Raw genomic sequence first — 26,900 nt, 5'->3', positions numbered from 1 at the left:
CGATAACAACATTTTCTACAAAAATGTTGTCCGATAACAACATTTTCTAGAGAAATGTTGTCCGATAACAACATTTTCTATAGAAATGTTGTTCGATAACAACATTTTCTATAGAAATGTTGTTCGATAACAACATTTTCTATAGAAATGTTGTTCGATAACAACATTTTCTATAGAAATGTTGTTCGATAACAATATTTTCTATAGAAATGTTGTCCGAAAACATCATTTTCTACAGAAATGTTGCCCAATAATATTTTCTACAGATATGTTGTTCAATAACAACATTTTCGATAGAAAAATTTTTCGAAAACAATATTTTCTATAGAAATGTTGTCCGAGAAAAACATTTTCTATAGAAATGTTGTTCGACGACAAACTTTTTATAGAAATGTTGTTCGATAACTCACTTTGGCAGTTTTGTTGAGATGTGTGTTTTACTTACTATTTGTATGTTAGTAAAGCTTAATCTCATATTTGTTGTTTTCAAATTTAAAAACAACAAGTTTAAAGTGGGTGTAGTTAATATTGATTACTTTCGGGGATGGCAGAGAAGACTAGTTTCGTCCAACGCCACTTGGACTCATCAGTTCTCTTAGTTCTTTGTATTGAAACAAAGAACCCTTCCCCAATTTTATGACGACTCGAGCTCAAGAATAAGTGTGACTGATGAATTCGTTTAAATGCGAATTCAACCGAAACACCTAAAAATTCTCGTAGCCGCATATGTAAACCAAATTAACTACTCCCACTGTCATGTGTCTCCACATTGCAGAGAATGCACATAACTATTTTGATAGTTGTCGAAAAATAACAACAACCAATCGTCCACCAACAACCAATCTCCCCTAGGGGGAGCCTGTAACCCCTATAGGGCGCGTCCCCAGGTGGCGGATAGGGGAATGCTTCCCAGATATGGGTGGTAGGACGGAAATCAAATACGTCCCGCGGACCAACAGGTAGCTGCGTCTGTCTTACAATAAGCGGCAGCAAACGGCGTCTGTACTCCATTGGAGCGGCTGAATATGTAGATGGAAAACTTTAAACCCTTCAGAAGGAAACGGGAAACCACTGAAGTAATTTTCCTTGAAAATCATACAAATGAATAACACATCGCAGAATGAATGGCCCTCAGTCTCCGGCGAAAGGAGGGTGCTAAGAATCCCCGGAGGTAAAACAAAACAAAAACTAAATATTGGAACATGGAATGTAAGAAGCCTATATGAAACTGGAAAACTCAACAATGCTGTATGTGAAATGAATAGATTAAACATGGACATACTTGGAGTCAGCGAAACTTGGTGGACAGACTCTGGTGATTTTAGATTTGAAAACACAAAAGTATACCACTCCGGAAACCTAAACGGTGTACATAGAAAAGGCGTGGGTATTATAATGAAGAATCATATAGCTAATTGCGAAGCTGGATATGTCCCAATGTCTGAAAGAACAATGTTGGTAAAAATAAATGGAAAACCAATAAACATGAATATAATTCAAGTCTATGCGCCCACATGTGATGGAAGTTCAGATGAAGTTGAACAATTTTACGACGAAATAGGAAAACTTTTGAAAATGACAAAACCCCACGAATTAACCATCATACAGGGTGATTTCAATGCCAAAGTTGGCAATGAACATGTAACTGGCGTCACAGGAAAGCATGGATTGGGGGAGAGAAACGAAAGGGGAAATAGACTTGTACAGTTCTGCCAAGAACACAACTTTGTAATATCAAATACACTATTTCAACTCCATCCAAGAAGATTATATACATGGAAATCCCCACGGGACCATATAAATAATGTGGTTCGTAATCAAATAGATTATATTCTGATTAACAGACGTTTTAGCTCCTGTATAACAAAATGCTCTACATATCCTGGAGCGGAGATACCATCAGATCACAACCTTCTTATGGCAAATGTTCGGACAAAGCTGGCAACAATTAGACGTAAAAAGAATGTACCGAAACCCGATATCAATAAATTAAGCAATCCCATAATTAGACGAGCAGTTGCGGACACTATTAACTCCGACCTCAGAATAATCCAGCAAGATGGTATAGAAACGGTATGGAATGATGTTAAGGATATTATCAAAAATACTATCAGAAATACTTTAAAAAAGGATCCAGCCCCAAAATATGAAGAGTGGATGACTGATGAAATCAGAGAACTTCGATTAGAACGGAAAAAATTCAAAAACGTAAACTTTGAAAGATATTGGGAAGTCAATAAAGAAATAAGAATCGCAACGCGCATCGCTAAAAATGAACAAATCAAACGTAAATGTGAAGAAATTGAAGCCCTGCAAACACTCCACGACGACTTTAATTTGCACAAAAAGCTGAAAGAAACAGCCGGAATATACAGAAGAAAACCGCCAAATATACTCTTTGACGATAACAACCAACCCGTTTTTGAAATCTCAAAACAAAAGCAAGTATGGAAGGAATACATATCAAAATTGTTTACAGATCAGAACAGATCAGACTATAATCGCAATGAAAATTCCCTTGAAAGTGAAAATCCTATTACCAAAGAAGAAGTCGTCTATGCAATAAAAACCCTGAAGGACAGAAAAGCTGTGGGACCAGACGAAATTCCCGCTGAATTGCTCAAATTAATAGATGAAAATAATATACAACTGTTTGTGAAACTCTTCAACGATATATACGACACAGGACAATATCCACGAGATTGGCTGAAATCTACATTTGTTCCCATACCAAAGAAAGCAAACGCCAGGAATTGCAACGATTATAGAATAATTAGTCTAATGAGTCACGCCTTAAAAATTTTTTTACGTATTATTCACAAAAGAATATACACTAAATGTGAAGCAGCAATGGGAGAAACCCAATTTGGATTTAAGGAGGGAATGGGAACCCGGGAAGCACTGCTTGGTGTTCAAGTGCTCATCCAGAAGTGTCGCGATGTCCAAAAAGACATATTTATTTGTTTCGTGGACTACGAAAAGGCATTTGACACAGTTCGACACGACAAACTGGTTGAAATTTTAACATCAATAGGTATTGAACCCAAAGAACTAAGATGCATAAAAAATCTTTACTGGAACCAGACAGCATCAGTAGAAGTATCCGGTGAAACATCCGATGAAATAACAATATCCAAAGGTGTTCGACAGGGGTGTATACTCTCACCATTATTATTTAATATATATGCGGAACAGATTTTTCGAGAGTGTGTAGAAGGAAAGAGGATTGGAATAAAAATACATGGGCAATTCATTAACAATATACGATACGCTGATGACACAATGATAGTAGCGAGCTCTTTAGGTGGCCTCCAAAATCTCCTTAATTCTCTCAACGAAACAAGTAATTCGTACGGATTACATATTAATCTCAATAAGACAAAATTTATGATCATTAGTAAAAGTAACAATGTTTACGACTCCTCACTAAAAATCAGTGAATCAGAAATAGAGAGAGTAAAATCGTATAAATACTTGGGAGTGCAATTAAATGAGCAATGGGAGTCTTCTAAAGAAATAAGATGTCGGATAGAAATGGCGAGAGAAGCGTTTCTCAAGTACAAAAAAGTACTAAACAGCCACGACATCAATATTGAACTTAAAAAACGGTTTATCAAATGCTATGTATGGTCAGTTCTATTATACGGTGCTGAAACATGGACTGTAAAATCAGCAGACGAGAAGAAACTGGAAGCTTTTGAAATGTGGACATACCGACGTGTGCTCAAAATTCCATGGACCGATCGAGTGTCAAATACCGAAGTCTTAAGAAGAATTAATGAACAACGACAGTTAATGAAAACCATCAAAACCCGAAAAATTTCTTATTTGGGACATTTGATGAGGAACAATAAATATAAGATACTGCAGATAATTCTCAAATCCCAAGTTGAAGGAAGACGTTGTAGAGGTCGAAGAGAACTGTCCTGGCTAAAAAATATTCAAGACTGGACCGGATACCGTGATGAACTCAGTCTTCTTACAGCAGCTAAAAACAGACAACTATCGCTTTCCACATAAAATAAATATTTCCAATAAGAATGTAACAAAATGTATGATCGCTTAACATCCGAACAACGGATATGCAAATAAAGAAGAAGAAGTTGTCACTTTGGGTATACTAATATACAGAACAGCTGATGTCTTACATGTGAAAAAGCAGATGGTCTGATGGAGGCCTAAGCGAACAACCATACTCACATACATGAGGGAAGATAAATACAATTGGACAAGCACACTAATGACGTAATTACAACAACAAACAAATGCAAGAAATAAGAAATGGACACTAAACGATAATTACATGATTATGGAGAACAAACAAAAGCACATTAATAAAAGGCAAAGTAAGAACTAGAATGATGAAGAGAATTCTACATGGTAGTTGTTGTTGCTTAAATAAAGTAACTGAGTAATAAAAACTTTACGTTACAATTCAAATTTTTAAATTAACGGAAATTAAACTAAATTAACTTAAACCTATCAGTTACATTCGTAACAGTACCCAGCAAAAAGTTTGCATCCACGGATGCAGTAGAATCACTACAAGTGTACAGTACATTTGCTGTTGGAGCACATCTTTTCCTATGAATTCACTTATGAATTTTACAAGAGAGCGCGCAGCTAGGATGCACTCCATTTTGCTTCCACGGCACACAGCTAGGATGCACTCTGTTTTCGATCCAAATCACAACTTTTTATGTAGTATTTTGGATTGAATTTAAGGGCACTCTTCGGATTGTGTTTTTAATCAATCCAAATATGCAGTAAAAATGCAAGCTATTGCGAAATATCGCAGAATAAATAAAATGCATTTATTATTTGTATAAAACAAGAATGCAAAGAACTTTATTAAACACAAATTAAAAAAGTTTCCATTAAATTCAATCACATTTGAGTTTACTTTCTCCGTTTTCCAATTAATCCAAGCGCATCTGATTTTGCTTCATCATACTAAAGGTTTTTATATTGACTTCCCATCACTAGTTCAGCTTTCGACATGGACTCCAACTGCACTTCACTCCATTAACAATTTCCGTCTCGTGAATTACAGCAAAAATGTTTGCAACTTCAGTTTTTATTTCTTTATTTTATAACAAATTCTCCGAAATGTATACACTCTTGTTTATCTTATGAAGAAATGTGTAGGGATCAAACAACTGTTTTTTCTGTAGGGATCTCTACAGCAACTACTTATAAAATGTATCGAACGGAGTGCATTTCTTATAACTCTGTTGGACTACATCGAAAGATGTTGTGAAATCATACCTCCAATTGCACAACTTCCAAAATTTTTTGCTGGGTATGTTCCAGAACTGCAAGAATCTACTAATTTTTACTATTTTTTCCGATAACACAAAGGAAAAAATGTTATCGTAGTAAAAAAGGGTAGCTTCTTGCAGGTTCTGGAACAGAGCAAATATTTTTTTATAGAGGGATTTGACACTTCATATTCGAACAGCTGGTGCGATATCACTACCTTTATAATTGTGCCATTATAGGGCCAAACCTATAAAGTGGGGTACACACGATCAGTTTTGACTGTCAATTTTGCTCAAATAATCGGTTGCTTGCCAGTGTGGCCATTCACTTTTGTCAGTCATCAGGCAACCACTAAGGCCGCCATCAGACCATCTGCTTTTTCACATGTATGTTGTCACTTTGGGTATACTAATATACAGAACAGCTGATGTCATACATGTGAAAAAGCAGATGGTCTGATGGCGGCCTAAATATTACATGATTACATGTTGAAAACCAAATTTACAAAAAAAAAAAAGTCAAAATACAGATGATTGCCACTTCTACCTTCTATAAATGTGCCTTAAAGTCCATTTAGACTACGCTGGATTTAGCAATTATCTGGTTTTATTTGACATATGTGGTCTGTTCCAGTACTGCACATTTCTACACATTTTTACTATTTTTTTCGATAACATAAAGGAAAAATCGGTTATCGGAGTAAAAATGTGTAGAAATGTGTAGTACTGGAACAGACCAATTTTGTATGAAAATGACATCTTAAATCCACTGGATTTGCTAAATCCAGCATAGTCTAAATCAGACATTAATCTCACTTATTTTTACAAAAATGTCAAAAAATGATGGACAGCTGGGAGACAAACGACAAATGTATGTAGTATGTGTTAGCAAGTCAGAGTTGTATCTGTCTGGTGTAAACGCCATGTAAAGGGGGTGGGGGCGGTCTAGCGTATGTATGCTGGCAACACTCGTACGTTCAATGGATCGTGGAACAAAATACTAAAAACACGTTTATACTGATGTTTATTTTTTTATAAGGGCTCTATATTGATGAGTTTTTGACAGATGTTTTCATACATTTTGCGTCAAATGGAATCGAGATACACCAGTTATCATTTTGCTAAGCGTTAGTGTAAAAAAACTTAAGGTGAAATGTTTGTAACAACAAATTTACATTAAAGGTGTTTTAAAAAAATAATTTGTCAACTCCATAGAATATCTGTCGAATAGTATAATATGCTCTTTATATTATAGCCTTTTGCAGGGTTAAACTTCTTAATGAGGATTTATTTGAAGTATACGACAAAGGAATTGACACTTGAAACCCAGTGGGTTTGTTAAATCCTCTTATATATAAACGTACTATAAGAAGTATTTTTCGCAAAATTCGTGTGCTAGAGATAAATTAATTATTAGACTCCTAAAAAATATTCCACGTTTACTGGTCCTTTAGACCCTAACCCTGTATTTACACATGATAGGACAGTTGAGTTCAGACAACTTCCAAAACAGTTGTAAAATTATGAATAAAAATCATCGATTTCTTTTTGGTTTCCATCACATGTTTTGATATTGTTGATGTTCTTATGTTTTCAACACATTTCAATTATTGTCTTAATTATTTTTACAATAATGTCCAAAATTTGTTAACCCTACTGTCTGTCAAAAAATGATGGACAGCTGGGAGACAAACGACAAATGTCTGTATGTGTTAGTAACTCAGAGATGTATTCTGAGAGAAATTGTCTTGTGTAAAAGCCTAGTAAATAATATATTTAATTTTAAGAATATATTGGTCTGTTCCAGTACAGCAAGAATATACTAAGTTTTACTATTTTTTCGATGACATAAAGGGAAAAAATGTTATCGTAGTAAAAAGTGGTAGCTTCTTGCAGGTTCTAGAACAGAGCACTTGTTTATTATTCTGATTACACCTGAACATAAAGTAAAAGAGTAAATGTCCCAAGTTGTTAATTTGTCTAATTTTCCACACCTTTCGGATTACAAATTTGTATGGTAATCGTAATGTTAACAACATCAATAATCCATGAGGTAACAATAACAGACATTGCATGTTGTTAATTTTTTATTATTTAGTTATGACGTCGATCATACCAACTGGCTTTCTATGAATCAGTTGTGAACGACTAACCTGCTAGAATGGTAGCCGGTTATTTCTGTTATTGGCCATGCACTTGAAATTGAAGCGTGACAACTTAACTTAAACCGTTTAACGACGTAATGCATGTCAGAACAGCATGTCTTAGTATTGCGGTTTAATGTGTTGCGATGTTTTGCTACCTAAATTGGGAGGAATTGATATGAATTTAATTGGTTTTAGTACTTATTTTGAAATGTAAAATTACCTAGAAGATGTGAAAAAAATTTGCTTCTCAAAAGGTGGAAGTTAAAAGTGAATGACATGTTAAAATTGCTTAAATTAATCTCATTAAGTGGAGATATTTCATCGCAAAAAATATATTTATTTATATATTATTGTATATAAAAATATATACAACAAAAAATAAATTGTTTAATTAAAGTGTGTGAAAAAAATTCGGCACATCATTAATGGGATTAATTTTGAGTGTTTGATAGGTTATTGTCAGTTCATTTTTTTTTTTGAAGCACGATTCGTGCCAGAAAAGTTATTTTTGCAAATATCATTCTTCCGCACTAATCGGCAAATGTTAAAGATTTCAAAACAGATTTGCTGGTTGCAATAAAAAATGTTATTCTTTTTACTGTTTTCACAACTTTTTGTTTTGTATTTGAAATGATGGTTTTGCAGAAAATATGATGGATGAGTTTCGTTTTGTTCTTGTTGGTTACTAATTAATTAATTGTGGCTAAAGATTTTTGACAAAAAATGTCAGATTAAACTTTGAGATGTTTACTTAAATTGTAAGATCTGTGTTTGAGCGTCAATTTGATGGGTGCAATGAGCTTCGAATCGGAAATTAATTTTTATTTGAAATGTTTATCTAATTATGCTAATAAAAGTAAATAGTTGCAAATCGATGATTTCACATATGGACAATTCTGGTAATCGAAAAAAACACTAATTGTGGATTTTTCAATCATCCATGAACGTGAGAGATCATTCAGCAGTTGTTCGATAACAACGGTTTCGTTAGAAATGTTGTCCGACAACTACATTTTCTATAGAAATGTTGTTCGATAATATTTTCTATAGAAATTTTGTTCGATAACAAAATTTTCTATAGAAATGCTGTCAAATAACAACATGTTATCTAGAAATATTGTCCGATAACAACATGTTCTATAGATATGTTGTCCGATAACAATATTTTCTATGGAAATGTTGTCCGATAACGACATTTTCTGTATAAATGTTGTCCGATAACAACATTTTCTAAAGAAATGTTGTCCGATATCACAATTTTCTATAGAAATGTTGTTCGATAACAACATTTTCTATAGAAATGTTGTCCGATAACAACATTTTCTATAGAAATGTTGTCCGATAACAACATTTTCTATAGAAATGTTGTCCGATAACAACATTTTCTATAGAAATGTTTGCTCTGTTCCAGAACCTGCAAGAAGCTACTATTTTTTACTACGATAGCATTTTTCCCTTAATGTTATCGGAAAAAATAGTAAAAATTAGTAGATTCTTGCAGTTCTGGAACAAACCAACATTTTCTATAGCAAAATTTCTATAGAAATATTGTCCGGCAACAACATTTTCTATAGAAATGTTGTCCGATAACAACATTTTGTATAGAAGTGTTTTCCGATAACAACATTTTCTATAGAAATGTTGTTCGCTAACAACTTTTTCTATAAAAATTTTTCCGACGACATCATTTTCTATAAAGATGTTGTCCTATAACAACATTTTTTATAAAAAAGTGGTCCGATAACAACTTTTTCTATAAAAATGTTGTCTGATAACAACATTTTCCATAGTAATGTTGTCCGATATCACAATTTTCTATAGAATATTGTTCGATAACAACATTTTCTATAGAAATGTTGTCCGATAACAACATTTTCTATAGAAATGTTGTCCGATAACAACATTTTCTATAGGAATGTTGTCCGATAACAAAATTTTCTATAGAAAAGTTGTCCGATAACAACATTTTCTATAGAAATGTTGTGCGATAACAACATGTTCTATAGAAATGTTGTTCGATAACAACATTTGCTATAGAAATGTTGCCTGAAAAAAAACCAATTAAAAGCCGATCTATAAAATACTTTGTAATTAACTGCTCATTAAATACTTTTTAATTAGTCAATCTTATTTATATTTCAATAAAATATAATTTGTTACAACTTACTTTCATCACCCAAGTGGAGGATTTGGATGTGTGATAAAAAACTGTCAACATCACTTCGTAATCCAGAAGCAAAACATACAGACCACGCAATACGTCACAACCAACTGATATTTATTCAAACAGTTATAAATTTTTAATAAGGCTGGCTGGCTGACTGACTTCCAGACGACAGTTGTCGGCAGCAGCAGTAGCAAAAAATTGTGTTTTTAATTTATAAAACGCACGTCGTTGAAATATTTAATTAATTACCATACATGAATTTAAACAACCAACTATTTGCTGTTGTCATTTGTCACCACTTTACTTGTCATCATGAGAAGTATTTTAGTTCTTCTTATACAGGCGAGAGAAAAAAAGAGGGTGGGTTTAGAAGGGAAAGGATGTTTTTTAACGACTTTTTCTAGGCTAACCTCTGACCATTAAAAGTAGATTTTTTAAAAAAAATTTTCTGAGCTAAGCTTTGACCAATAAAAGTTGATTATTTAAAGAATTTTTCTGAGCTAACCTTTGACCAATAAAAGTTGATTTTTTAAAGAATTTTTCTGAGCTAACCTCTGACGAATAAAAGTTGATTTTTTAAAGAATTTTTCTGAGCTAACCTCTGACCAATAAAAGTTGATTTTTTAAAGAATTTTTCTGAGCTAACCTGTGGCCAATAAAAGTTGATTTTTTAAAAAAGTTTTCTGAGCTAACCTCTGACCAATAAAAGTTGATTTTTTAAAGAATTTTTCTGGGCTAACCTCTGACCAATAAAAGTTGATTTTTTAAAGAATTTCTCTGAGCTAACCTCTGACTAATAAAAGTTGATTTTTTAACGAATTTTTCTGAGCTAACCTCTGACCACTAAAAGTTGATTTTTAAAGAATTTCTCTGAGCTAACCTCTGACTAATAAAAGTTGATTTTTTAACGAATTTTTCTGAGCTAACCTCTGACCAATAAAAGTTGATTTTTTAAAGAACTTTTCTGAGCTAACCTCTGACCAATAAAAATTGATTTTTTAAAGAATTTTTCTGATCTAACCTCTTACCAATAAAAGTTGATTATTTTTAAGGATTTTTCTGGATTCTTCTGTGGTATCTTCTGACCCTTATATACCCTTAACTTATCGTGCCTCCCCCTCATATTGATTTACATTAAATGTGCAAAAAACAAACTTTATACCCCATAACCGTTATTGTTGTTGTAATACTGGCTTTTGATCGATGATAACGCTATGGGGATGACAGCCGCATTGTTTTGGTGCCCTGTCAATTTGTTGAAATTGATAAGCATTTAACGTTCGCAGCACTTTTTCCCCCTAAAAGAATTGTTGCTCATTGTTCTTCTTTACCGTGGTTTCAACTTTTTTTCTTACGTCTACTTCTAGCTGCTAATCAGATGGAGAAAGAGGCGAGTGTGTAGCACTGCCAGTGGAACTCAGAATAAACGCAATCACGTCACAATTGTAGACTGAAGAATAAAATCACCAAAAAAATCAAAAATCCGCAAAAGACAAGTGTGTGTGGCGGGTGAAGCATAACTACCGGCAACTTTGAAAGGCAAGCAGCGGATAGATGATTTTGCTATCCATCCAAAAAGATGTCTTTCCGTGGACATGTGTGCGTGTGTGTATAAGTGAGTGTATAGAATATTGAGATCTATAAAAATAATCACATTCAGAATATATTTTCTAGTATTCTGCTTTGCGATCGGCATTGGATTGGGAAGAAGACGACAACGGATTCTATAGCACAGTAATGCAGCGGTAGTGTTCAGTCGTTGCTTGTTGGGCGAAGGACGCGTTTGTGCAAAAAGTTGAAGAACAAAGAAAAAAAAATAATCAAAACGAAATTATAACGGATTAAAAAGAGAAAAATAATTAAAAAATATTAAAAGTAAAAAATAAAAAAAAAATAATTAAAAAAATAAAAATCAACAAATTTATTTTGTTATTATCTAAAATAAAAGTAAGTCAATCCGAGGTGTGGAAACTAAAAATTATGTGCATTGTGCAATGTGGCTCTAAAAAACAGCGTTCAAACCTAATGTGTTAAAAAAAATTAAAAAAAAATTCTCAACAAAATTGCATTTTATTGGTCCGAAAAATTCTTAAAATCACTTTTCATTGGCCAGAGGTTAGGACAGAAAACTGTGTTAAAATCAACTTTTATTGACCGGATGTTAGCTCAGAAAAATTCCTTAAAAGTCGCATTTTATTGGCCGGAGGTAAGCTCAGGAAAAATTCTTTAAAAAATCAACTTTTATTGGCCGAAGGTTAGCCCAGAAAAATTCTTGGAAAAATCAACTTTTATTGGTCAGAGGTTAGCTCAGAAAAATTCTTGAAAAAATCAACTTTTATTGGCCGAAGGTTAGCCCAGAAAATTTTTTTAAAAAATCAACTTTTTTTGGTCAGAGGTTAGCTCAGAAAAATTCTTTAAAAATCAAATTTTATTGGTCAGAGGTTAGGTCAGAAAAAATCTTGAAAAAATTAACTTTTATTGGTCAGAGGTTAGCTCAGAAAAATTCTTTGAAAAATCAACTTTTATTGGCCGGAGGATAGCTCAGAAAAATTCTTTAAAAAATCAACTTTTATTGGCCGGAGGTTAGCCCAGAAAAATTCTTAAAAAGTCACCTTTTATTGGTCAGAGGTTAGCTCAGAAAAATTCTTTAAAAAATCAACTTTTATTGGCCGGAGGTTAGCTCAGAAAAATTATTTAAAAAATCAACTTTTATTGGCCGGAAGTTAGCTCAGAAAAATTCCTTAAAAGTCGCATTTTATTGGCCGGAGGTAAGCTCTGGAAAAATTCTTAAAAAATCAACTTTTATTGGCCGAAGGTTAGCCCAGAAAAATTCTTTAAAAAATCAAATTTTATTGGCTAGAGGTTAGCTCAGAAAAATTCTTTAAAAAAACAATTTTTATTGGTCAAAGGTTAGCTCAGAAAAATTCCTTAAAAAATCAACTTTTATTGGTCAGAGGTTAGCTCAGAAAAATTCTTTAAATAATCAACTTTTATTGGTCAGAGGTTAGCTCAGAAAAATTCTTCAAAAAATCAATTTTTATTGGTCAGAGGTTAGCTCAGAAAAATTCTTTAAAAAATCAACTTTTATTGGCCGGAGGTTAGCACAGAAAAATTCTTTAAATAATCAACTTTTATTGGCCGGAGGTTAGCTCAGAAAAATTCTTCAAAAAATCAATTTTTGTTGGTCTGAGGTTAGCTCAGAAAAATTCTTTAAATAATCAACTTTTATTGGTCAGAGGTTAGCCCAGAAAAATTCGTCAAAAAATCAATTTTTATTGGTCTGAGGTTAGCTCAGAAAAATTCTTTAGAAAATCAATTTTTATTGGTCAGAGGTTAGCTCAGAAAAATTCTTTAAAAAATTATTTTTTATTGGTCAGAGGTTAGCTCAGAAAAATTCTTTAAATAATCAACTTTTATTGGTCAGAGGTTAGCTCAGAAAAATTCTTCAAAAAATCAATTTTTATTGGTCAGAGGTTAGCTCAGAAAAATTCTTTAAAAAATCAACTTTTATTGGCCGGAGGTTAGCACAGAAAAATTCTTTAAATAATCAACTTTTATTGGCCGGAGGTTAGCTCAGAAAAATTCTTCAAAAAATCAACTTTTGTTGGTCAGAGGTTAGCTCAGAAAAATTATTTAAAAAATCAACTTTTATTGGTCAGAGGTTAGCTCAGAAAAATTAAAGAAAAATTCTTTAAAAAATCAACTTTTATTGGTCAGAGGTTAGCTCAGAAAAATTCTTTAAAAAATCAACTTTTATTGGTCAGAGGTTAGCTCAGAAAAATTCTTAAAAAAAATCAACTTTTATTGGTCAGAGGTTAGCTCAAAAAAATTCTTGAAAAAATCAACTTTTATTGGTCAGAGGTAAGGTCAGAAAAATTCTTAAAAAAATCAACTTTTATTGGTCAGAGGTTAGCTCAGAAAAATTCTTAAAAAAATCAACTTTTATTGGTCAGAGGTAATTTTTTTTTTTGGTCAGAGGTTAGCTCAGAAAAATTCTTAAAAAAAATCAACTTTTATTGGTCAGAGGTTAGCTCAGAAAAATTCTTTAAAAAATCAACTTTTATTGGTCAGAGGTTAGCTCAGAAAAATTCTTAAAAAAATCAACTTTTATTGGTCAGAGGTTAGCTCAGAAAAATTCTTTAAAAAATCAAATTTTATTGGTCAGAGGTTAGCTCAGAAAATTTCCTTAAAAAATCAACTTTTATTGGTCAGAGGTTAGCTCAGAAAAATTCTTTAAAAAAATCTGCTTTTATTGGTCAGAGGTTAGCTCAGAAAAATTCTTTAAAAAATCAACTTTTATTGGCCGGAGGTTAGCACAGAAAAATTCTTAAAAAAATCAACTTTTGTTGGTTAGAGCTTAGGTCAGAAAAATTCTTTAAAAAATTAACTTTTACTGGTCAGAGGTTAGCTCAGAAAAATTCTTTAAAAAATCAACTTTTATTGGCCAGAGGTAAGATCAGAAAAATTCTTTAAAAAATCAACTTTTATTGGTCAGAGGTTAGCTCAGAAAAATTCCTTAAAAAATCAACTTTTATTGATCAGAGGTTAGCTCAGAAAAATTCTTTAAAAAATCAACTTTTATTAGTTCGAGGTTAGATCAGAAAAAATCTTAAAAAATCAAATTTTATTGGTCAGATGATAGCTCAGAAAAATTCTTTAAAAAATCAACTTTTTTTGGTCAGAGGTTACCTCAGAAAAATTATTTTTATTAGTCACAAGTTAGCTCAGAAAATTCTTTAAAAAATCACCATTTAAAACCATCATTAGCTCCAACGTAATAAATTAAAACCATTGTTTTTATTATTTTTTTTTTTTTCTAGAACTATTCGCCCATTTTTATAACTACTAACAAGCTTCTGTTAAATGCTGAAATTAACATTAACATGTTAAATCAATATTAACAAACAAAAAAAAAAAACAAAACAAACAGCACGCCATGTAAACAAAAGTCAAATAAAACAACAATAATAACAAACTATTGCCTGAACAAAACTGCGTGAAGATGCGAATATTTGAATATTTTTTGCTTATTTACAAAATTTGTTTTGATTATAATAACCTTCAGATTAGAAATTATCGTCATTTCCATTGTGTTGAAGGAATAGAGAGGGAGAACCGTTAGATCATTTAAACTGGTTTTATGAAATATTATATATTAATTAATATTCAAATATTGGATGCATACATTTATCGTGAAAGTGCATAGGCAAAGTCTGCGCAAAATGTATGTATGTATGTATATAAGTTTCCATTTCTTGGTGGAATATTTTGAAATTAGATCAAAATTTGTTTTATTTTCCTCTTAAAAATGTAAAAACATTATTAAAAACAAAAGACTTAAGAAACAAACACGAGGAATGATTTCAACCGTTGTAGAATGAAGTTTGTTGCTTAAGTCATTGGAATATTTCTGCTCAGCATGGTAACAACATTTTCTAAAGGAAACGTGTCCGATAACAACAGTTTCTATTAGGAAGGTTGTCCGATAACAACTTTTTCCATAGAAAAGCTGTCCGATAACAATTTTTTTCTATAGAAAAGTTTTCTGATAAAAACTTCTTCTATAGATAAGTTGTCCGATAACAACTTTTTCTATAAAAAAGTTGTCCGATAACAACTTTTTCTATAGGAATGTTGTCCGATAACAACTTTTTTATAGAAAAATTGTCCGATAACAAATTTTCTATAGAAAAGTTGTCTGATAACAACTTTTTCTATAGAAACGTTGTCCGATAACAACATTTTCTATAGAAAAGTTGTCCGATAACAAAGTTGTCCGATAACAACTTTTTCTATAGAAAAGTTGTCCGATAACAACTGTTTTATAGAAAAGTTGTCCGATAACAACTTTTCCTATAGAAACGTTGTCCGACAACAACTCTTCCTATAGAAAAGTTGTCCGATAAGAACTATTTTTATTGAAAAGTTGTCCGATAACAATCTTTTCTATAGAAAAGTTGTCCGATAACAACCTTTTCTATAGAAAAGTTGTCCAATAACAACCTTTTCTATAGAAGTTGTCCGATAGAATAGAAATAGAAGTTGTCCCATAACAACTTTTTCTATAGAAAAGTTGTCCGATAACAATTTCTTCTATAGAAAAGAGGTTCGATAATATATTTTTCCATAGAAAAGTTGTCCGATAGCAACTTTTTCTATTGAAAAGTTGTCCGATAACATCTTTCTCTATAGAAAAGAGGTTCGATAATATATTTTTCCATAGAAAAGTTGTCCGATAAAACTTTTTTTTTATAGAAAAGTTGTCCGATAACAACTTTTTCTATTGGAACGTTGTCCGATTACAACTTTTTCTATAGAAAAGCTGTCCGATAACAACTTTTTCTACAGAAAAGTTATCCGATAACAACTTTTTCTATAGGAAGTTGTCTGATAACAACTTTTGCTATAGAAAAGTTGTCCGATAACAACTTTTTCTATAGAAAAGTTTTCTGATAACAACTTTTTCTATAGGAAAGTTGTCCGATAACAACTTTTTCTATAGAAGAGTTGTCCGATAACAACTTTTTCTATAGAAAAGTTGTCCGATAACAATTTTTCTGTAGAAAAGTTGTCCGATAACAATTTTTCTGTAGAAAAGTTGTCCGATAACAATTTTTCTGTAGAAAAGTTGTCCGATAACAACTTTTTTCTATTGAAAAGTTGTCCAATAACAACTTTTTTCTATTGAAAATTTGTCCAATAACAACTTTTTTCTATTGAAAAGTTGTCCGATAGCAACTTGTTCTATTGAAAAGTTGTCCGATAACAACTTTTTCTATAGAAAAGTTGTCCTATAACAACTTTTTTTTATAGAAAAGTTGTGCGATAACATCTGTTTCTATAGAAAAGGTGCCCGACAACAACTTTTCCATTGAAAAGTTGTGCGATAACAACTTTTTCCATAAAAAAGTTGTCCGATAACACCTGTTTCTATAGAAAAGTTGTCCGACAACATCTGTTTCTATAGAAAAGTTGTCCGATAACAACTTTTTCTATAGAAAAGCTGTCCGATAACAACTTGTCCGATAACAACTTGTCCGATAACAACTTTTTCTATAGAAAAGTTGTCCGATAACAACTTTTTCTATAGAAAAGTTGTCCGATAACAACTTTTTCTATAGAAAAGTTGTCCGATAACAACTTTTTCTATAGAAAAGTTGTCCGATAACAACTTTTTCTATAGAAAAGTTGTCCGATAACAACTGTTTCTATAGAAAAGTTGTCCGATAACAACTTTTTCTATAGAAAAGTTGTCCGATGACAACTTATCCATGTTATCCAAATCGCTAATTATCTGTTACCCGCATTATCCATAAGCTCTTAATTGCTTTATACACATTCTCAAAATGAAGTTTCCTCTTTATCCACTTTATCTTTTTTGTCATCATGCAATATTTCCATAGTTCCTCATTTAATTAGAATTTCATTCATTCTATCGATAATTGACATATCGCCTGAATGAATGAAGTTTTTTTGTTTGTTTAAAAAAAAAAAACAACAAATCGAAACATAAAAGCAATTATTTTGAACACGATTTGGGAGAATTAAAGAAAACAAATACTACAATTTCCTTGTATAAAAAAGTTACAAAAATTTTATTTGTATTCACAAAGTATTAAAATGACAACAACAATATCAGATATAAGTTGTGTTTCAATTTAATGACATAACAAAGAAATTCTTGAGAAGTTGCTGAAGCAATTGATTTGAAACAAACACCGATATTAAATCTTCATATTTTTTGGCAAATATTAGTGTCTTTTGTTTTGTCTCCACTTCCTAATATAGGCATTTTGTTTTGAAATTTAAAAATTATAATTAAGTTAAGAAGAATTTAACAAATGAGTTCGATAACCTTTTAAATGGCCAAGTCGCTAATAATTTATTTTCTTTATTCTTCTTCTATCTACTTTTATTTTCAAAGAAAACGAAATGCTTTTTCGAAATATATTTCCAATTCTGTTGTACTGCGCATTTTTCGATGTCCAATTTCTTCAAGCCCAAAGAACAGCGCTCGATACTAATTTGGGTGGTTTGGTGAGCCTAATACGCCCTTTAATTTTAAATGTAATGGGAAGATCCGGTGATGTTCCCAGCAATGTGGATCTGCATAGAAGGAGAGGGGTGAGTGGGGAATATTAGGTCTATCCAAATGCTTAGATATTTAAAGTACGTGCATTTATATTCATAATTTCCCCTTTCCTTTAGAAAACCCAACATTCCGATAAACGTTCCAGATCAACCAAAGAATTTTGTGATGTCAAGGGACCGGGAAAACGTAGCCCACAGCCACCTACCTCGGTACATCGCCTACGACCTGGCGATATTGATATTATTGCCGCCATGGGCGATTCTTTAACAGCTGGTAATGGTGTTATAGCCAATAATTTAATGCAAGTTATACATGAGAACAGAGGTGTGGTTTGGTCAATTGGAGGACTGGGAAATTGGCGTCAATATGTGACCATACCTAATCTTCTCAAGGAATATAATCCAAATCTATATGGTTATTCGCTCAAGGATGGTTTGGGACGTGACAGGACATCAAGGTATGTTGAATAAAAAGGCCAAACACAACTCAAAAAAAATAGTTCTAATATTCTTCGTTTTCAGATTCAATGTTGCCGAATTGGGCGCCATGTCACGTGACATGCCCTATATGGCCAAGGTTTTGGTTGCCCGCATGTCACATGATCCCAATGTCAATATGACGCATCACTGGAAGCTCATAACCATGTTGATTGGTAATAATGATTTTTGTTCTGACGTTTGTTATCTAGCCGATCCAATGAAATCGATCGATTATCACGAACAGAATATGTTGAAAACTTATCGTTATCTTAGGGATAATGTACCGCGGCTTATGTTAAATGTTGTACCAGCACCGAATTTATTACTGCTGACAAAGATGAAAGGTTTGCCGCCTCAGTGTCACATAACACTGCCATTCGAATGTCCATGCCTTATTGGTAAGTCGAGGAAGCGCCAGGAGTATATGAATAAGTTGATGGAGAAATGGATAAGAAAAGATTATGAAATTGCCAATAGGGAGGAGTTTAATAGTGAGGTAAGAATAAACACGAAAAATTAGCAAACATTAAAGGAAAAGAGATCGATAACAAATGTTTCTAAAAACTAGTGATCGATAAGAAGCTTTTCTACAGAAACAAGTATCAATATTATCGGTGGTAAAGAAAAAATAACCGACAGTAAATTTTCAATGAAAAAAGCGATCGATAACTACTTTTTCTGTAGAAAAAGTAACCGACAAAATTTTTTGTAGAAAAGTTATACGATAACAACCTTATCTATAGAACATTTGTTCGATACCAACATTTTCTGCAGACGCAAACCTTTGTTTGGTCGAAAATAAAATTTTCTATAGAAAAGCTTTCCGATATCAACTTTTTCTAGAGAATAGTTGACCGATAACAACATTTTCTATACAAATGTTTTTCGATAACAACATTTTCTATAGAAAAGTTGTCCGATAACAATATTTTCAAAGAAAAGTTGTTCGATAACAACATTTTCTATAGAAAAGTTGTTCGATAACAACATTTTCTATAGAAAAGTTGTTCGATAACAATATTTTCTATAGAAAAGTTGTCCGATAACAACTTTTTCTATAGAAAAGTTTTCCGATAACAACTTTTTCTATAGAAAAGTTGTTCGATAACAACTTGTTCTATAGAAAAGTTGTCCGATAACAACTTGTTCTATACAAAAGTTGTCCGATAACAACTTTTTCTATACAAAAGTTGTCCGATAACAACGTTATCTATAGAAAAGTTGTCCGATAACAACTCGTTCTATAGAAAAGTTGTCCGATAACAGCTTTTTCTATAGAAAAGTTGTCCGATAACAACTTTTTCTATAGAAAAGTTGTCCGATAACAATTGGTCTATAGAAATGTTGTCCGATAACACCTTGTTCTATAGAAAAGTTGTCCGATAACAACTTTTTCTACAGAAAAGATGTCCGATAACAACTTGTTCTATAGAAAAGTTGTCCGATAACAACTTTTTCTATAGAAAAGTTGCCCGATAACAACTTTTTCTATAGAAAAGTTGTCCGATAACAACTTTTTCTATAGAAAAGTTGTCCGATAACAAATTTTTCTATAGAAAAGTTGTCCGATAACAAATTTTTCTATAGAAAAGTTGTCCGATAACAAATTTTTCTATAGAAAAGTTGTCCTATAACAACATTTGCTATAGAAAAGTTGTCCGATAACAACATTTTCTATAGAAAAGTTGTTCGATAACAGTATTTTCTATAGAAAAGTTGTTCGATAACAACTTTTTCTATAAAAAAAGTTGTCCGATAACAAATTTTTCTAAAAAAAGTTGTCCGACAACAACTTTTTCTATAGAAAAGTTGTCCGATAACAACTTTTTCTATAGACAAGTTTTCCGATGACAACTTTTTCTAAAGAAAAGTTGTCCGACAACAACTTTTTCTATAGAAAAGTTGTCCGATAACAATTGGTCTATAGAAATGTTGTCCGATAACACCTTGTTCTATAGAAAAGTTGTCCGATAACAACTTTTTCTACAGAAAAGATGTCCGATAACAACTTGTTCTATAGAAAAGTTGTCCGATAACAACTTTTTCTATAGAAAAGTTGTCCGAAAAAAACTTTATCTATAGAAAAGTTGTCCGATAACAACTTTTTCTATAGAAAACTTGTCCGATAACAACTTTTTCTATAGAAAATTTGTCCGATAACAACTTTTTCTATAGAAAAGTTGTCCGATAACAACTTTATCTATAGAAAAGTTGTCCGATAACAACTTTTTCTATAGAAAAGTTGTCCGATAACAATTTGTCTATAGAAAAGCTGTCCGATAACAACTTTTTCTATAAAAAAGCTGTCCGATAACAACTTTTTCTATGAAAAAAGTTGTCCGATAACAACTTTTTCTATAGAAAAGTTGTTCGATAACAACTTTTTCTATAGAAAAGTTGTCCGATAACAACTTTTTCTATAGAAAAGTTGTCCGATAACAACTTTTTCTATAGAAAAGTTGTCCGATAACAACCTTTTCTATAGAAAAGTTGTCCGATAACAACTTTTTCTATAGAAAAGTTTTCCGATAACAACTTTTTCTATAGAAAAGTTGTTCGATAACAACTTTTTTATAGAAAAGTTGTCCGATAACAACTTTTTCTATAAAAAAGTTGTCCGATAACAACTTTTTCCATAGAAAAGTAGTCCGATAACAAAGTTTTCTGTAGAAAATTGTCCGATAACAACATTTTCTATAGAAAAGTTGTCCGATAACAACTTTTTCAATAGAAAAGTTGTCCGATAACAACTTTTTCTATAGAAAAGTTGTCCGATAACAACTTTTTCTATAGAAAAGTTGTCCGATAACAACTTTTTCTATAGAAAAGTTGTCCGATAACAACTTTTCCTATAGAAAAGTTGTCCGATAACAACTTTTTCTATAGAAAAGTTGCCCGATAACAACTTTTTCTATAAAAAAGTTGTCCGATAACAACTTTTTCTATAGAAAAGTTGTTCGATAACAACTTTTTTTATAGAAAAGTTGTCCGATAACAACTTTTTCTATAAAAAGTTGTCCGATAACAACTTTTTCCGTAGAAAAGTAGTCCGATAACAAAGTTTTCTGTAGAAAATTGTCCGATAACAACATTTTCTACAGAAAAGTTGTCCGATAACAACTTTTTCTATAGAAAAGTTGTCCGATAACAACTTTTTCCATGGAAAAGTTGTCCGATAACAACTCTTTTTATAGAAAAATTGACCGATAACAACATTTTCTATAGAAAATTGTCCAATAACAATTCTATAGAAAAGTTGTCCGATAACCACTTTTTTATAGAAAAGTTCTATAAAAAAGTTGTCCGATAACAACTTTTTCTATAGAAAAGTTGTTCGATAATTTTTTTTTTTCTATAAAAAAAGTTGTCCAATAGCAACTGTTTCTATAGCAACGTTGTCCGATAACAACTTTTTCCATAGAAAAGTTTTCCGATAACAACTCTTTATATAGAAAATTTGTCCGATAACAACTTTTTAGATAGAAAAGTAGTCCGATAGCAAAATTTTCTGTAGAAAATTTGTTCGATAACAACATTTTCTATAGAAAAATTGTCCGATAACAACTTTTGTATAGAAAAGTTGTTCGATAACATATTTTTTATAGAAAAATTGTCTGATAACAATCTTTTCTATAGAAAAATTATGCGATAATAACTTTATCTATAGAAAAATTGTCTGATAACAACTTTTTCTATAGAAAAGTTGTCCGAAACAACTTTTTCTATAGAAAATTTGTCCGATAACAACTTTTTCCATAGAAAAGTGGTCCGATAACAACTTTTTCTATAGAAAAGTTGTTCGATAACAACATTTTCAACAGAAAAGTTGTCCGATAACAACTTTTTCTATAGAAAAGTTGTTCGATAACAACTTTTTCTATAGAAAAGTTGTTCGATAACAACTTTTTCTATAGAAAAGTTGTCCGATAACAACTTTTTCTATAGAAAAGTTGTTCGATAACAAATTTTTCTATAGAAAAGTTGTCCGATAAGAACAGTTGTTCGATAACAATATTTTCTATAGAAAAGTATTTTTCGATAACAACTTTTTCTTTAGAAAAGTTGTCCGATAACAACTTTTTCTATAGAAAAGTTGTCCGATAACAACTTTTTCTATAGACAAGTTTTCCGATGACAACTTTTTCTAAAGAAAAGTTGTCCGACAACAACTTTTTCTATAGAAAAGTTGTCCGATAACAACTTTTTCTATAGAAAAGTAGTCCGATAACAACTTTTTCTATAGAAAAGTTTTTCGATAACAACTTTTTGTATAGAAAAGTATTTTTCGATAACAACTTTTTCTATAGAAAAGTTTTTCGATAACAACTTTTTGTATAGAAAATTTGTTTGATAACAACTTTTTCTATAAAAAAGTTGTTCGATTACAAATTCTTCTATAGAAAAGATGGTCGATAACAACTTTTTCTATAGAAAAGTTGTTCGATAACCTCTATTTCCATAAAAAAGTTATTCGATAACAACTTTATCTATAGAAAAGTTGTCCGATAACAACTTTTTCTATAGAAAAGTTGTCCGATAACAACTTTTTCTATAGAAAAGTTGTCCGATAACAACTTTTTCAATAGAAAACTTGTCCGACAACAATTTTTTTATGGAAAAGTTGTCCGATAACAACTTTTTCTGTAGAAAAGATATTCAATAACAACTTTTTCTATAGAAAAGTTGTCCGATGATAACTTTTTCTATAGAAAAGTTGTCCGATAACAACTTTGTCTATAGAAAAGTTGTGCGATAACAAGTTGTTCTATGTATAAGTTGTCCGATAACAAGTTTTTCTATAGAAACGTTGTCGGCTAACAAACTTTTCTGTAGAAATATTTTATAATAACAACGTTTTTTTTGTATGTAAATGTATATAATATTTTATTTTCTTCTTTTTCAGACTTTCACCATTAACATTGAACATTTTACCAAAGATTTTGTGTTTCCAAAATTACCCAATGGCAACACCGATACCTCCTATAGTTCAGAAGATTGTTTCCACATTAGTCAAAAGGGTCATGCAGCAAGTAAGTTATTTTAAATATATTTTTTTTTGTTATTAAAAAATATTAATTGTTGCTATTTTTTTTGTTGCAGGTGCCAACTCTTATTGGAATAATCTCTTTGAGATGCCCAATAACAAATCATCTTTTAACACAAATATCTATGACAATTTTTTGTGTCCCACCGAAGAGCATCCATATATTATAACTAGAGTTAATAGTCGTAAAGATTTTAAAGTTTAAGCCGTCCTTAGAATAATTATCATTGTCAACAGTGGAGCAGGGGCTCAATTCTGTTTCTATGAAAATGTGAAATGAAAACTTTTATAAAGGAAAAAACTGTCAAATGAAAAAAAAAAATTATAAAGGAAATATTTTTCATTTCAAATTTTCATAGAACAAGAATCCAGCCCCAGGGTTGAGCTTGGAGTAGAATTTATTATGACATACAAATTGTTTTTGAAAAAAAAAATAAGCCAACAAATTGTATGTCATATGTCATGATTTCATAATGTGCAAGAAATTTCTCAACTGAATTAGAGTTTTATTAGCTCAGCTCCAGTGTTTTGTAATTTTTAGTCAATTTCATGCATTTCTTCTAAAAACTGTGATAAATCATGTTTATATTTTATACATTTAGAAATAAAGAGATAAGTACCAGCAACATTTTTTATTATTAAAAAAATTGTTTTTTATTTGTATATTTTCAAAAAAATAAAAAAGTGGCAAAATGGTAATCGTTGTTCAATTTACTTTTTTAATAAAAATATGTTTAGTGCATGATGAAATTATAAGGTGTTGTAAAACGACCAGCTGATTGGTTTCAATCTGTCAAACTTTTTGTTATTGTGAATAAATTGTATGAAATCGTAAACAAACATTTTGACATATTGCAGAATTTTCGACCAAAACAGAACGTGACCTGTAGTGCGATTCTCTAACTCATTTTTTGAGTTACCGACAAAAATCGTAGACATTAGCTTTGTTCCCGTACATTTTAATAGTAAAACTCGTAAAAGAGAGGAGAGAAAAATTGTTGTCATACAAAAGTTTTTTTCAAAAAGTTCGGGAACGCAAAAATGGAAAAAACGTCAAAAAAGCTGGAACAAATGTCAAAGTCGGCGTACCAGCCAATCAGACGCCGGCATACATGTTACTATATTTTTACACGCTCAAATTTGTCGAGTAAAAAGTTTTTAAAGAGAGCGTCATTCAGCGCCATTTTTGTTTAAAGAGAAGTGAACATTTTACAACTTTTTTGTGTACGGGAACGGGTTTTCGGGTAAAATGTGTAAAAGTCATAAAAATTGTAAAAACTTTTCAAAAAACTTTTATGGGAGAATAATTTTTTTAAAGTTCTCTCTTTTACGATTTTTACTATTAAAACGTACGGGAACGAAGCTAAAACTTTAATCAAACGTTGGATGTGTTTAGGGCTTTAGAGAATCTCACTACAGATATATCAGTTATTGTAATAGCAGTGTCTTTTTACGTGATAATTAGCTGTAATTATTACTAATGTTGCAGATTTTGACAGTTGTATAAAGGAAAAGTTGCTGAAAAAAATTTTCAGCTACATTTATATCGTAGACAGACGGCAGCGTTAATTTGCATTAACTGCCCTAATACTACGTTTACATTTACGAAATCCACTCGATTTCAACTGTCATTTCCTATGCGCATACGTCAAGAGAAAACTTATCTGAAATCCATTGGATTTCATTTGACGTTTAACCAATGGAATTGACAGTTGAAAACGAGTGGATTTCGTAAATGTAAACCTAGCATAAGCTGTAAACACATCAAACGTTTGAGTAAAGTTTTGTGTCATTTCTGGTAGATGAATAAAAGACAAAGTGCTGCCAAGTTTCAACTTTTCTTTATTCTTCTGCCAGAAATGACACAAAACTGTATTCAAACGTTGGATGTGTTTGGGGCTTTACTTCAAATTAATTTGTGCCTTATCCACATTCTTATACCCCGGTTACACTTAACCGGATTAACCCAGTGGGTTTGGATTTCAAATGTCAATCATCCATAGCCCAAACGTCAAATAAATCCTCTCGAAGTGGGTTAACCCGGCAAAAAACTCTAGTGTAACCGTATTATTAATGCACAAAAGGTGTGTTCGTTTACTCAACAATTTGTACAAATTTGTACAAGTCCAGTAACTTCTTGTAATCGACTAAGGTCTTTTGCATTGTACTGTAGAGTAAACGAACAACATCCAGTAACAATTTGTACAAATTTTGAGTAAACGAACACACATAAAATCAAAGGGAATTTAAACTGAATTTAGGTATTTCAATATGGCAATGCTGTAAAAGAGAGTCCATATTCATGTAGGAGAGAGAGCATAGTCATATATTCATGCTCAGAGACACAATTTACATAGCAAACAGTTGTTTACCAGCAATCAGATGTTTCGTAAATGCAAAAACTGTCGTCTGTCACTGTAAAATTAAATGTCGTCCTTAATGAAAATTAACGCTGCCGTCTGTCTAGGGTATTAGTAAGTAAAAAGACACACCAAATATTAGGTCGGTACTACCAAGTTTCCACTTACACTCCAAAATCCACTGGATTTCGCGAAATCCTGAAATACACCCCGGTGTTTACACTTATTTTTTGTTGATTTCAAACATATCACAATAATCAAGGTAGATGCATATGCGCAGCTGATCGAACATGAATTTTCAAAAGAGGCTGTTTTAAATTGAATTAGTCATCAAAAAAATACTACAATATAGAACTTTGCTGCTTTATTTCGAAAATTATCTATATATCGTGTTAATTGTGTTTAATACTAACAAATGAAAAAAATAAAAAAATGATTTTATCGTTGAGACATCATAATAATAAATTTTTATAGATAAAAGTTGTGTTCAGAACCTGCAAAATATTACTACTTGCAGTAGTTTTCCCGTTTAGTGCTACAAATGCGTTCCCGTACTCCGAAATCTAGCAAAACTTACACTTCTCTTTAAACCAAAATAGTGCTGAATAACAAACACCCTCTTCTCTTTTCTGCTATACAAATTTGGCATAGTAAAAACTAGCAGCATGTTTATTGGCATCTGAATATGATAGCTGATACATTGATTTTGACATTTCTGCTGGAGTTTTTACAATTTCCGTAATTTTTTCATTCCCGTATTTTTTAGGAAATTTGTATGGGAAAGAAATTTTTTGACAATTCGCTCTTTATTCTAACATTATGATTAAAAAGTACGGGAACACGATGGAATATATCCTTGTAACAAATTAATTTAATATTTTGTTCACATTGTTTATACATTTTGATACTAAAATTTTCTGTTGCAGCAATTGACCATTTACCTTGTTTATTGTGATACGTGAAAAGTGTTGCAACTTTTGGTACTTTTTATGCTTGGTTTACATTTACGAAATCCACTCGATTTCAACTGTCAATTCCATAGGTTAAACGTCAAATGAAATCCAGATGAGATTTCATGAGATGATTTCATTTTTGTATGCGAAATCTAGATAAATTTTGCTTAATTCCGCGCGAAATCACGAAACGACGCCGAATGTAAACCAAGCATACGATAACTCAAAAGTTTGTACAAACTTTTACAAAATGCTGTTCGATAACAAACTTGTTCAATAAAAGTGAAGTGAGAAGTACTTGCAAGTAGTTGCAAGAACTTGCAAATACTTTTTACATGCGAAGTTATCGAACAGGCCAATTAATTAATATTAGTGCAAACATTACCTTATACCCCGG

At 31.5% G+C, this 26,900-nt stretch overlaps 1 protein-coding gene across 2 annotated transcripts; it reads left to right on the top strand.

Moving 5' to 3' along the window:
- Positions 1–10,765: 10,765 nt before the first annotated feature.
- Positions 10,766–23,886, top strand: LOC141401676 (phospholipase B1, membrane-associated). Of its 2 annotated transcripts, none has more exons than XM_073982012.1 (7): positions 10,766–11,190; positions 11,250–11,522; positions 17,500–17,699; positions 17,784–18,124; positions 18,189–18,642; positions 23,050–23,176; positions 23,247–23,886. In XM_073982012.1, the coding sequence occupies exons 3-7, from the start codon at positions 17,508–17,510 to the stop codon at positions 23,393–23,395; spliced, it is 1,263 nt and encodes a 420-aa protein (XP_073838113.1). In that variant the 5' UTR covers positions 10,766–11,190; positions 11,250–11,522; positions 17,500–17,507; the 3' UTR covers positions 23,396–23,886. The 2 variants fall into 2 exon arrangements, with proteins under 2 accessions (XP_073838113.1, XP_073838115.1); XM_073982014.1 differs by having other exon boundaries at positions 11,236–11,522.
- The last annotated feature ends 3,014 nt before the right edge of the window (positions 23,887–26,900 follow it).

Source organism: Musca autumnalis, unplaced genomic scaffold, assembly GCF_047663935.1.
Source record: "Musca autumnalis isolate F117 unplaced genomic scaffold, ASM4766393v1 scaffold_4, whole genome shotgun sequence".
In the NCBI taxonomy this organism is placed as follows: Eukaryota; Metazoa; Arthropoda; class Insecta; order Diptera; family Muscidae; genus Musca; species Musca autumnalis.
This window is presented reverse-complemented; position numbering and strand designations above follow the sequence as displayed.